The sequence below is a fragment of the Podarcis raffonei genome, chromosome 16, assembly GCF_027172205.1.
Source record: "Podarcis raffonei isolate rPodRaf1 chromosome 16, rPodRaf1.pri, whole genome shotgun sequence".
Taxonomy (NCBI): Eukaryota; Metazoa; Chordata; class Lepidosauria; order Squamata; family Lacertidae; genus Podarcis; species Podarcis raffonei.
Window position 1 is genome coordinate 24,559,457 of NC_070617.1, and position 12,017 is coordinate 24,571,473.

Here is a 12,017-nt window from a genome sequence, read left to right on the forward strand (position 1 = left end):
TAATCCGTTTTGCATTACTTTCTATGGGAAAGCGTGCCTTGGTTTTGGAACACTTTGGTTTTGGAAGGGACTTCCAGAACGGATTAAGTTTGAGAACCAAGGTACCGCTGTACTAGGACCCGGGAGAGGCCCGGGTTCAAATTCTCACTTGGCCTTGTGACGTTCACTGGGTGATCTTGGGCCCATTGCTGCTTCTCAGTCTAAATCTACCTCACAGGGTTGTTGTGTGGGCTAAATGAGGAGGGAGAGAACCATGTATGTTACCTTGCTTCTTGGGTGAAAAAAAGGTTCATGCAAAAAACGAAAAGAATTTAAAAAGCGGCACCATAGCGATTAAAATGTATGGTGCAAATGCAGCCCTTCCTCTTTTTTAACGTCCAATTTTTATTGGTAATTTTAATGCTGCAATTCCTGGAGCGGCTTGACAATCCATCCCCGGGGAACCATGGAAACTAGTTCTGCGAGGGAGGGAATAGGGACCTCCTAAAAGTACCCCTCGCAAACTGTATTTCCCAGGAGTCTTTGCAGGAAGCCGTGGCTCTTCAGCACGATACTGCTTTAAGGGTGCACTGCAGATGGGCCTCTGATGCCACAAATCTACTTGAAAATAGAGAGATAAACTTTATTCGCATTAGCCAACGGCCATAGCAAAATAAAAAAAAACAGTAAGGTAAAGGTAAAGGGACCCCTGACCATTAGGTCCAGTTGTGACCGACTCTGGGGTTGCGGCACTCATCTCACTTTATTGGCCAAGGGAGCCGGCGTACAGCTTCCGGGTCATGTGGCCAGCAGGACTAAGCCGCTTCTGGCAAACCAGAGCAGCGCATGGAAACACTGTTTACCTTCCCGCCGAAGCGGTACCTATTTATCTACTTGCACTGGCGTGCTTTCGAGCTGCTAGGTTGGCAGGAGCAGGGACCGAGCAACGGGAGCTCACCCCGTCGCAGGAATTCGAACCACCGACCTTCTGATCGGCAAGTCCTAGGCTCTGTGGTTTAACCCACAGTGCCACCCGCGTCCCTTTAGGGATACACGGTTTGTATATGTTTGTATATCCATATCATATATATTTGTACAGTGGTGCCCCGCAAGACGAACGCCTCGCAAAACGAAAAACTCGCAAGACGAAAGAGTTTTCCGTTTTGGAGGTGCTTCGCAAAACGAATTTCCCTATGGGCTTGCTTCGCAAGAAGAAAGCCCATAGGGAAATCTCCGCCGGCCTTCAGAAGAGGTCCTGGACCTCTTCTGAAGGCCGGCGGGGGGCAAAAGTCTTTGCTCCCCCCGCCTGCCTTCCCGGGACAGCGGAGACTTCTCCGCTGTCCCGGGCGATCTGAAAATGCTGGCCGGCGGCAGCGAAGGCTGCGCTGCCGCCCGCCAGCATTTTAAAAGCCCCCAGACAGCGGAGACTTCTCCGCTGTCCCGGGGCGATCTGAAAATGCTGGCCGGCGGCAGCGAACGCGGAGAAGTCTCCGCTGTCCGGGGGCTTTTAAAATGCTGGCGGGCGGCAGCGCAGCCTTCGCTGCCGCCCGCCAGCATTTTCAGATCGCCCGGGACAGCGGAGAAGTCTCCGCTGTCCCGGGAAGGCAGGCGGGGGGAGCAAAGACTTTTGCCCCCCGCCGGCCTTCAGAAGAGGTGAAGGCCGGCGGAGATTTCCCTATGGGCGAAGCGTTCGCTGCCGCCCGCCAGCATTTTCAGATCGCCCCGGGACAGCGGAGAAGTCCTTGCCCCCCCCCAGCCTTCAGAAGAGGTCGGGGGACAGACTGTCCCCGGACCTGGTCTGAAGGCGGTTTCCCTAGGAACGCATTGATTGATTTTCAATGCATTCCTATGGGAAACCGTGCTTCGCAAGAAGAAAAAACTTGCGGAACGAATTAATTTCGTCTTGCGAGGCACCACTGTATATACAAACAGTATATACAATTAAAAAGATGACAGCGGGTAAAAAGGGCAATCAAATGACCAAGATTATTGTTCAGATAGTGGCCCTTCATCTCATTGCACCCTCGATAAACCTAGCAACCTTTGCTGTTGTCTGATCATTTTGATCTGATCAAAGAAAGGACAGTGTGGCCGCAGATGGGCGGCCTGGGATGGTAAGTAAGAGGGGGGTAATGATCTCATTCCTCAGATCTTTATAAAGGGGGCAAGACAGGAGAACATGAGCCACTGTTTCCTGATTGCCATCTCCACAGGGGCAGAGTCGTTTCTCGGTTGGAATCTTTTGGTATCTGCCCTCAAGTACGGCAGAGGGCATCATACAAATCGGCTTTTTTTATTTGTTAAAGTGACCGTGACAATCCTTGCCCGCTGCTTGGAACCGGAGGGTAGGAGAGGTTATTCCTGCCTCTTGACCTCCTCAAGTGTTGTGTGGGGTTTATGGTTCCCAATTTGAGACCACCACCTCTAGGGATTTTCCCGTGTGTGTTTGTGTGTCCAGCGATGCCATTCTTTGGGTGGAGGTCTCCTGGGCACCGTCCGAGGCTTAGTGGCAGTCGCGTGCATGAGTCATTGGGCTCCGTGCCGGGAGAGTGGGTGGCTGCAGGGACACTGGTCCCCTGTGTCAGCCGGGACACTGCCTCCATTGTGTGCGTCGTCGCGTGGAATCTTGAGAGTTTTGAGCCGAGGTGGGCCAGAGTGGGGTGGGTGGAGCCGGTCTCTACGATGCCCTTTATCCATCTCGGAGTGACCCTTTGCCTTTTACTCTGCTGCCACCCCTCCCTCCCCACACAGCTGGAGGCCACGCTGGACCTGACCGAGCGGCGGCAGATCCGCTCCGCCATCCGGGAGCTGCGGCGGCAGGAGCTGGAGCGCGACGAGGAGGCGCTGGCATCCAAGCGCTTCCGGACGGAGCGCTGTGCAGAACGGCAGGAGAACAAGGAGAACGTGCTGAGGTGGGTCCTGGGAACCCCTTTCTTTCCCCCTCTAATCTGCTTGCTTAGCCTCTCCCCCCATTACTTCTAAATAATTGCAGAATCAGTTGCGGAATTTCTAGGGTTGCGGAATCTCTAGGGTTGCGGAATCTCTGGGATTGCAGGTGGCTTTGCTGATGTGCGTTGCCCTCTACGCACGTATCATGCGAATCGGGGAAGACTCCCTTCCTGAAACCCTGGAGAGCTGCTGCCAGCCAGTGTAGGTCGTATTGCGCTAGATGGACCAATGGTCTGACTCTGGATAGTGAAGGGCTGTAGCTCAGAGGCAGAGCATCTGCATGGAGAAAGGAGGTCGCTGGTTCGATTCCTGGCATCTCCGGGTAGGGATGGGAAAGAAAGATCTCCATCTGAAATCCCAGACAGCCTCTGCCGGTCAGTGTAGGCAGTGCTGAACTAGATGGACCCCACTGATCTGATTCAGTATAAAGCAACTTTCTAGGAAGGTTTCTGTCCCTGATATGCTGGAGGGGGTTAGCCAAGACGCCTCCCTGCCAGCTTACTGGCCCAATGGTTTCACAGATCTTAGCCATCACCCCCCACCTGAAGATGTGTCCCTTGTGCCTTGTTCCCTACAGATCACTGCGGCTGGAGGAGGAGCAGAAGCAGCAGCAGAAAACTCTGGACATCCTATCCGGGAAGTTGGAAACCATCCAGGATGTGGAGGAACTGACTGCTTTGGTGAGTGGCTTGGGCACCTTGTCCTCTTTTGAACGTGCCTGCCTTGGCTTTTGAAGCAGAGGGGTAAAGAGACCGAGCAAAGTGCCAAAGTCCCGCGTTCGAATCCTGTTTCTTGCTGTTGGGCAAGCCCCATCATCTCTCAGTATAAACTGTCTCAGTTTGCAATATACTTGGGACTCGTTTACTTCCGAGATTACCTCCACTCGACCGCTTTGATCCGCACTTGTAAGAAACGGGTTCTTTTAGTGCGGGAACTCTCTAGGAAACACTTTGAATTTTCAGATGTCAATATGAACTTCACGATTGCAAAGTGGCAGACTGCTGGCTTCCTTCCTGCAGCTTTTTGCTTGGGTCTGAGCTGGCTGGGAGTTCTGGATCTGACATTCTCCAAGCTCTGGGGAGATAACTGCCTCGTTTGTCTCTTTCCCCGGCCGCTGCTAAGTGCCTTGGCAAGGAAAGAGTGCCATTTAGTGGCCAGCTCATGTAACTGTCCTTGTATTTCAGGGATTTTGTTGGGGGGGCACTTTTCCTCTAGAGGGCCACATTCTCTCCTGGACAACCTTCTGAGGGCCACATGCTAGGGCCAGAGTCAAAGTCAAATGGAGCAATGAATGTGCAATTTGCCTTAGGACACTAGGCTGCTTTCTGCAGACACTCCCCTGCCTGTTTCTGCCTTCCAGCGGAAGTAAGAGTAAGAGTAAGAGGCACTGTTAGAGTCCCAGGACACATCTTGTTCCCCGTTGTCAGAAATCAATCTTTCAGTGCAGCAGCACCTATGGAACTCCCTGCCTCTTGATATCAGGCGGGTGACTTCACTGTACTCTTTTCAGAGCCCGCTAAAAACATTTTTTAAAAAATAGATAAGCCCACCCAGATGCATAGAACGTTGATGCGAGTTTTAATCTGCTTATATTCTATTGTTATTTTACCTGTGAATTTTTCCGAATGATAGTTTTATTGTATTACCTTTGAGGTAAACCAACCCCACCCCCTTTCTTTGCAATAAAGCAGTGCCTAAATTTTGTGAAATAAGAATAATAAAATCTCAGCTGTTCAAAAGTATCCAGGGAAGGTGTGAAGCAAAGCTGGAGAGGGGCGTGGCCCAATTAGAGGAGGCGTGGCTTTCGAAGATGTGTGTCCTTGGGAAAGCATCCAGGGTTAGATAGAGATGCCGGGGGGGGGCATGTTTGGTCTCTGCACCCTACCCCTTCAATGCTGCATTTTAGGGTGTCTGGCTGTGCTTTGCAGCCAACAGGTCCCTCCTTGAAAAGCAAGCAGGGTCTTCTCAGTGTTGGCCCCTCTGTTTCACCATGTGGAGATCACCCATGTTTCTCCTCATTTTTTAAAAAAATGAATAAAAATGACACACTAGTCTAACCAGTGGGTATTCGCATGCACGTTGGGGCTCACAGCATCGATCCTGCCTGCGCCCAGCTGGCCCAGAGGTGGCCTTGACTTGGGGAGAATGAGGCAGACCTGTAAAAGTGGCTGACCTTTCCTTTTCTCCCATCAGATGCGGGCGGCCAGCGAATACGAGGAACGGAAACTGATCCGTGCCGCCATTCGCAAACTGCGTGCTGAAGAAATTGAAGGTACGACAGGCTCTGACTTAAGGGGAGGAAGAGAGACATGAAGCCCCCCAGGGTGTTTGTGTGTGTCTTCCAGGAATTGTAAGGGCCGGAAAGGAGGGGGTTGGCGAAAGTGCGGAATTTTGCGTATTTGTATTTGTTGCTTATTATATACAGTGGTACCTTGGGTTAAGTACTTAAATTTGTTTTGGAGGTCCGTTCTTAACCTGAAACTGTTCTTAACCTGAAGCACCACTTTAGCTAATGGGGCCTCCTGCTGCCGCCACGCCACCGGAGCATGATTTCTGTTCTTAACCTGAAGCACTATTTCTGGGTTAGCGCAGTCTGTAACCTGAAGCGTCTGTAACCTGAAGCGTATGTAACCCGAGGTACTACTGTATATTTTTAGGACCTAGTGTATTATTGTGGCTCCTTAACAAACTTGTTTTAAATACAGTGGTATTTAAAACGCTTCGGGTTACAGACGCTTCAGGTTACAGACTCCGCTAACCCAGAAATAGTATCTCGGGTTAAGAACTTTGCTTCAGGATGAGAACAGAAATTGAGCAGCGGCAGCGTGGTAGCAGTGGGAGGCCCCATTAGCTAAAGTGGTGCTTCAGGTTAAGAACAGTTTCAGGTTAAGAACAGACCTCCGGAACGAATTAAGTTCTTAACCCGAGGTCGCACTGCACGGCTTTTTAAAATTATTGAATCCCGCCCTCGGGAATATCCAGTGAAGCCGATTGTTGGAAGATTCAGGGCAGATAAAAAAGAGAACCTCTTTGCATGGTATATTGTTGAACTACGTAACTCACTTCCTCAGGAGGCAGTGATGGCTACTAACCTAGACAGCCAGGACTGTCTTAGGCATATACGGCGCTGGGGTGCAAAGATCCACCTGGCGCCCCCCCCGTTGCCCAGTCCCAGGCCTCTGCCCCTCACCCCTAGTGCTTATGGGTAAGACAGCCCTGTAAAGGGACCCCTGACCATTAGGTCCAGTCGTGACAGACTCTGGGGTTGCGTGCTCATCTCGCTCTATAGGCCGAGGGAGCCGGCGTTTGTCCGAAGACAGCTTCTGGGTCATGTGGCCAGCATGACTAAGCCGCTTCTGGCGAACCAGAGCAGCGCACGGAAACACCGTTTACCTTCCCGCTGGAGCGGTACCTATTTATCTACTTGCACTTTGACGTGCTTTCGAACTGCTAGGTTGGCAGGAGCAGGGACTGAGCAACGGGAGCTCACCCCGTCGCGGGGATTCGAACTGCCGACCTTCTGATCGACAAGCCCTGTGGTTTAGACCACAGCACCACCCGCGTCCCAAGACAGCCCTGTAGACAGCTTTAAAAGAGGATCAGATAAATTTGAGGTGGTGGAGGTTTTCAGTGCTACTAGCCATGATGCCTACGCTCTGCCTCCATGATTCGAAGCGGTAAAGCTTCTGAATTCCGGTTGCTGGAAACTGCAGAGGGGGAGAATGGCTCTTGGGTGAGAATCCTGCTTGCGGGTTTCCCAGGTGAGGCATCTAGTTGGCCACTGGGAGAAGAGGATGCTGGACTAAAAAGGCCATTGGCCGGATCCATGCTGGTGGTGGGTGGGCCTGGGCCCCACCCGCCTGTCAACTATGCAGAAAAGCATGCCTCCCAACCAATTGGCAGTGAGGACAGCTGCAGGGCATGCTGATTGGTGCATTCCTCGGCCGCCGCCTTTTAGTTGGGTGGCAGTGGGCGATAGGATGGTGGGAACAGCTAAAGAGCGTGTGGGTCTGTGCTGAGGAAGAGGATCCACTGGCTGGAAGAGGCACGGGGGCCTTGCGGAAGTCAGTTGAGGGCCGCATGCGATGAGTTGCAAATACGTTCCGGGAAGCGAACCTCCAGAGGCGAAACCTGCTTTATTTATTCTCTTCCCCTCTCAAGCTGCAGCTTTGGCAGGGAAAGCTTACTACAACCGGCGGGAGACGGATGAGGCCCTGGGGGTCAAAGGAAGGGAAGGAACCACAGCGGACGGGGGCATCTCTGAGGTGAGCGGAAGTCATGTGCAAGAAGAAGGTCACAAACGTACAAATCACCTCTTCTCTCTGCTCCTCCTCCAACCTCCCACCCTCCACCCATTCCATTCCTCACGCACTTCACGTTGTAATGAATTATTTCACACATTGGCCGAAACATCGTTGAGTCTAAGTTCACAACGTGAAATAGTGTGCATTTGAAGTTTGTGAAATTTTAAAAGGAATGTGGCACCCAAAAAAAACAACAGGGAAAAACAGGGTCCCTGCATATCATATAAAGACCCTCTATTTAAAACTTTTTCTTATGAGGCAATAATTGATATTTTTATTTATAGACATATTTATGGACATATTTTAAAGCTGATTTTGCGCCGCCCCCTTGCCTGCAACCCCGGTGGGGGCCTTCGTCGCCACCCCCTAGCTATGTCCCTGCCAGGAAGCTGCCTTAGATGTAGACAGATCCCCTGATCCATCCATCTCAATATTGCCTACACTGATTGGCAGCAGCAGCGGCTCTCCTAGATTCCAGGCATGGATTTTCTGCCTGCCCTACGTAGAGATGCCATTGGTGACTGAACCTGTGTCGGGCCACCTGAGCTGTGGCTGTCCAGGTGTTGTTGCACAGCTAATGGGATCAGAGACGGTGGGAGTTTTAGCTTGGAGGGCCACGGATTCCCCACCTCTCTCTTAGGAGGTCTGGGGTGCGCTGAGGGGTGTGGTTTGCAGGGGTTCCTCTTGGAAGGGCCGTTGGTTGCTGCCGTTTCTGTCCTTGTTCAGTTTGGCAGGACTTGGGGCTCACCCACGAGCATGGCGTCCTGCAGAGTTTGCGGGAAATGCAGCGCTGTGAATTTAGGCTTTCCGTGCAGTGGTGCGGGTTGTCCACTAGATGGCAGTTTTCTCCCAGGGAAAAAAGAGAGGAAGATTTTGGTCTAGCCCAGGTCCTTGCTTAGAACCTTGTTTCTGATGAAGGATGTCTGGAGTCTCCATGCTCACACACCCCTCCAACTCGCCCCCCCCTCACCTAGATGGACGCAGAAACATTTGTCTTCCCTCTGTGGGGTTTTGCTATATAAAAATCTGCCCATCTTCATGGATTGGAGTTCAAAATGAGCAAAACCCCATATATATATATTTACATCCTTATTCAGTCATGGTGAATTTTTAAAAAGAGAGCCGTGTTCTCCATTTAAACTGGCACATGCTGCGGCCCCGATCCAAATCACTGCCTCCCTCCGCCAGGTTGCTTTTTGGAAAAGAAATGGGGCGTTGGGGGGGTGTCCTACGGTAGTTTTGGACGTCAACTCCCTCCAGCCCCCCCTCCTCCCCAGCCGAGTTGGTAGCTGCAGTCTAAAAATGGCTGCGCTGACCGTGGCTGATGGAAGTTGTAGTCCGGGAACACCTGGAGGGCACTAGATGCTTGGCGAAGGCTGCCTTCAAACGGTCGTGCGGGTGGTCTCTCCCCTGTTGCCTCCCCCCGTGCAAAGCCCCCTCTCAAATTTCTCCTCCCTCCGTGCATCCCCCCCCCCCAAATTCCCACATTCTGTTCAGCATCTTTGAAAAAGAGTCAGGGGACCGGGGACTGTGGTTGCCTAGCAACCCAGAGTTAACCTGGATGGATGGATTATTTTGAGGAGGGGGCTGCATCTGGTTGCTTAGCAACCTCTCCCACATAGATGCACGCTCTGCCTAATTGTTCATTGTGGTAGGGGGATCAGCTCCCTAATTTTAACGGCACTCTATAGTTTTGGACACTCGTCTTGTTTTGGAGAGCAGGACCTGAGGAGAGCATTTGGATGGGTGTGACAAGGTATAGTGTGTTTGTGTGTGTGTGTGTCTACACGTCTGCTGGATGCTGCCCTCGGCTGGCTGTCACCAAACCTTTGTCTGCCTCTCAGATTCTTTCTCTGAGGTGCTACACCTGACCTGTTGTGTGTTGATTTGGGGGCAACTCCCCGCAGGTGAATAAAGACCTTGCTTTAAAAACAAATTAATAAAACCTGGATCCTTGATTCTGTGCCGATTCAGAACCCTCTCGCCTCTGGGCTTGCCGTCGCAAAGGCAGGTCGGTGCTACCACTCTGCACATGCACAGACACCCGTAAGGGTGAAAAGCCCATCCTTTGGAATCTATTTTTCTAATCGAGCATCGGATCGAAAGGGTGTGGCAGTATGCTAATGGATGCTTGTGCCTGCAGGTGTGCTCAGGTGAGGCCGGCGAGTCGTATGCAGAGTGATGCCGGCTGACGCCGCGTTTTCCCTCTCCCATCTCTCCTCAGGTGCAGGAGCGGGAATTGATCAGGGCCCAGATCCGGGAGCTGCGAAGCCAGCAGCGTCAGGAAGCGAAGCCAGCGGACATGCCGGGTGAGTCTACCTCTGCGATCAAGGGTTGGGGAACTAAGGGGTGGGGTTTCTCTCTTCCGCCGGTCGTGACCTTCTTTCCCATCCATCCTTTCCGGCAGATTCCTCCACACCCGCGGGAACTCTCCTGGTCCTGGACCCTGTCGCCGGCCAAGCACCCGCCGAGCCACCCTCTCTGTCAGAGAGTGGGCCGGATCCAGAGTCAAGCGCCGAGGCCAGCTCCCGAGACAGCGACTCCAGGACTGAATCGCCTCCCGCTTCTGAGGAGGAGACGGGCACCGGCCGCATTTCCGCTCCAGAAGACAGCGAGGGGTTGACAGCTCCCGAAGGAGGGTCCCCTGCCAGCGAGCCTCCGCAAGGGCAGCCGGATGCTCCGAGTGCAGTGAGCGATTCCTCCCAGGAAGAGGAGGCTTCCCCGAAGTTACCGAGCGAAGAGACTCCGAGAGAACGGGTACGTGGCGCCATTCCCCCTAACCTCACAGGAAGGGGATGAATAGTGCAGGTGTGGGGAAAGGTTTGCCACCCAAGGGCCACCTTCCCTTCTGGGCAACTTTCCAGGGGCCGCATGCTGGAGATGCGAGAGGTCAGGGGTCAAAGTGGTCGGGGCAGTGAATGCACATTTTACAGTAGGGTAGTTTCTATACAGCTCTACATCCTTCATTTTGAGGATTTGAGGACACTTTTTAGGCAAGCGGGAACTTTCAGGGTGCAGGTGGCCTTGGGGCGAGGGGGTGTGGTTGGTAGGGAGGGAAGAAGGCACCAATTTCCCTTCCGCCTAGTACAGTTGTACCTCGGGTTACAGACGCTTCAGGTTACAGATTCCGCTAACCCAGAAATAGTACCTTGGGTTAAGAACTTTGCTTCAGGATGAGAACAGAAAGCGTGCTCTGGTGGCGTTGCAGCAGCAGGAGGCCCCATTAGCTAAAGTGGTGCTTCAGGTTCAGAACAGTTTCAGGTTAAGAATGGACCTCCAGAATGAATTAAGTACTTAACCCGAGGTACCACTGTATTTGCCACATGCAAAAAGCAAGAGAAGGAAACAATGTCGTTTTCGGTGGAACAGGAGCTATAGCAGAATGGAAACACTGCTGTAACTCCCAACATTATTATTATTTTTTGCTAGAGAGGAAGCAGCCAGCAGTGGGCGGCCCTCGCTCCAGGATCCCAAGAGGGGTTGCACTGAGAACCTCCTTCGTAAAATGAAGGGGAAAGACCTCTGTTTTAGCAGAGGCGTTCAGTGCAACCCCAGCCCAACCCACCCCACCCATCCTGGTCCTTGAGCCCGTCACCGTCAGAGAGGCTTGTCACCCAATGTCATTGCAACAGAGAGACAGTGAGGTGTAGTGGTTAGAGCATTAGTTCCCAAAGTGGGTGGTAGGCCCACTGGTGGGATGGTGGGATTACCTGGGGAGGCACTAAGAGGCATGAAGAGGCAGCAGCCGGGGGGATGGGGGCAGGTGCTGGAAGTGTAAATAACCATTAGAGTTTGAAAGGCTGCTATCTCTAGATCAAGTTCATCAATTTGGTTGAACTAATTCAGCTAAATAGTTGGAGTTTGAATAAATGTGAAATTCATCATTACTGTTTTGAATTTCATTGGGCCATTCTCCTCCTTAACGAGCCATGCAAACTGCTGTTCTGAATACAGTGGTACCTTGGTTCTCAAACTTAATCCGTTCTGGGAATCTGTTCGACTCCTGAAACCGTTCAAAAACCAAGGCGCGGCTTCCGATTGACTGCAGGAGCTTCCTGCAGTCAAGCAGAAGCCGCATCGGACGTTCAGCTTCCAAAAAACGTTCACAAACCGGAACACTTACTTCCAGGTTTGCGGCGTCTAGGAGCTGATTTGTTCAGGAGCCAAGGCGTTCGAGTACCAAGGTACCACTGTAATGCTTTTTTATAGGGTAGGGGGAACCGGAGATGAATTTATGGAGCTAATGGTACAGTGGCCCGAAAAGGTTTGGGAACCACTGAGTTCTCGAGTGTTGGACTAAGACCTTGGGAGACCAGGGTTCAAATCCCCACTTGGCCATACAGAATCATAGCGCTGGAAGGGACCTGAGGATCAAGTAGTCCAGCCGCCTCCAGATCAGGAATTGGAAATGTCAAGGGCACCGGCGGCGGGAGGCCTCATTAGGGAAAGCACGCCTCGGTTTAAGAATGGTTTCAGTTTAAGAATGGACTTCCAGAACGGATTGGGTTCGTAAACCGAGGTATCAGTGTAAAGGCAATAAATCGGGTGATCAGCGGGTGGGTGGGACCTGCCTCGGGCAAAATTTGGCCCGTGAGGGGCAGACACAGATCTGGTGGGGTGAATTCTGGCTGCTCTTTTGAGATCTGCCAACCTGTGTGACTGGGCAATGGGTTCGATTTTTACCCTATTTTCTCTCCCCCCCCCCCGCAGGATGCACCTCAAGCTCCAGAGCAGGAAGCGGGTGTCGTGGACAGCAGAGAAAGCGGTAAGGTCTTGAGCCAAGCA

The 12,017-nt window shown here is 52.3% G+C and overlaps 1 protein-coding gene across 8 annotated transcripts in view; it reads left to right on the forward strand.

Annotated features, from left to right (window-relative positions):
- The window catches only part of SMTN (smoothelin), an 83,328-nt gene that overhangs the window by 24,357 nt on the left and 46,954 nt on the right, over positions 1 to 12,017 (forward strand). For 6 of the 8 annotated variants that reach the window (XM_053369071.1, XM_053369072.1, XM_053369076.1 and 3 more), the window contains exons 3-9: positions 2,731 to 2,891; positions 3,506 to 3,608; positions 5,122 to 5,200; positions 7,090 to 7,193; positions 9,457 to 9,541; positions 9,640 to 9,989; positions 11,943 to 11,997. In XM_053369071.1, coding sequence (XP_053225046.1) covers positions 2,731 to 2,891; positions 3,506 to 3,608; positions 5,122 to 5,200; positions 7,090 to 7,193; positions 9,457 to 9,541; positions 9,640 to 9,989; positions 11,943 to 11,997 — 937 coding nt within the window. Of the gene's footprint in view, positions 1 to 2,730; positions 2,892 to 3,505; positions 3,609 to 5,121; positions 5,201 to 7,089; positions 7,194 to 8,751; positions 8,989 to 9,456; positions 9,542 to 9,639; positions 9,990 to 11,942; positions 11,998 to 12,017 lie in introns of those variants that run through there. The other 2 variants (XM_053369074.1, XM_053369079.1) reach the window with 2 other exon arrangements.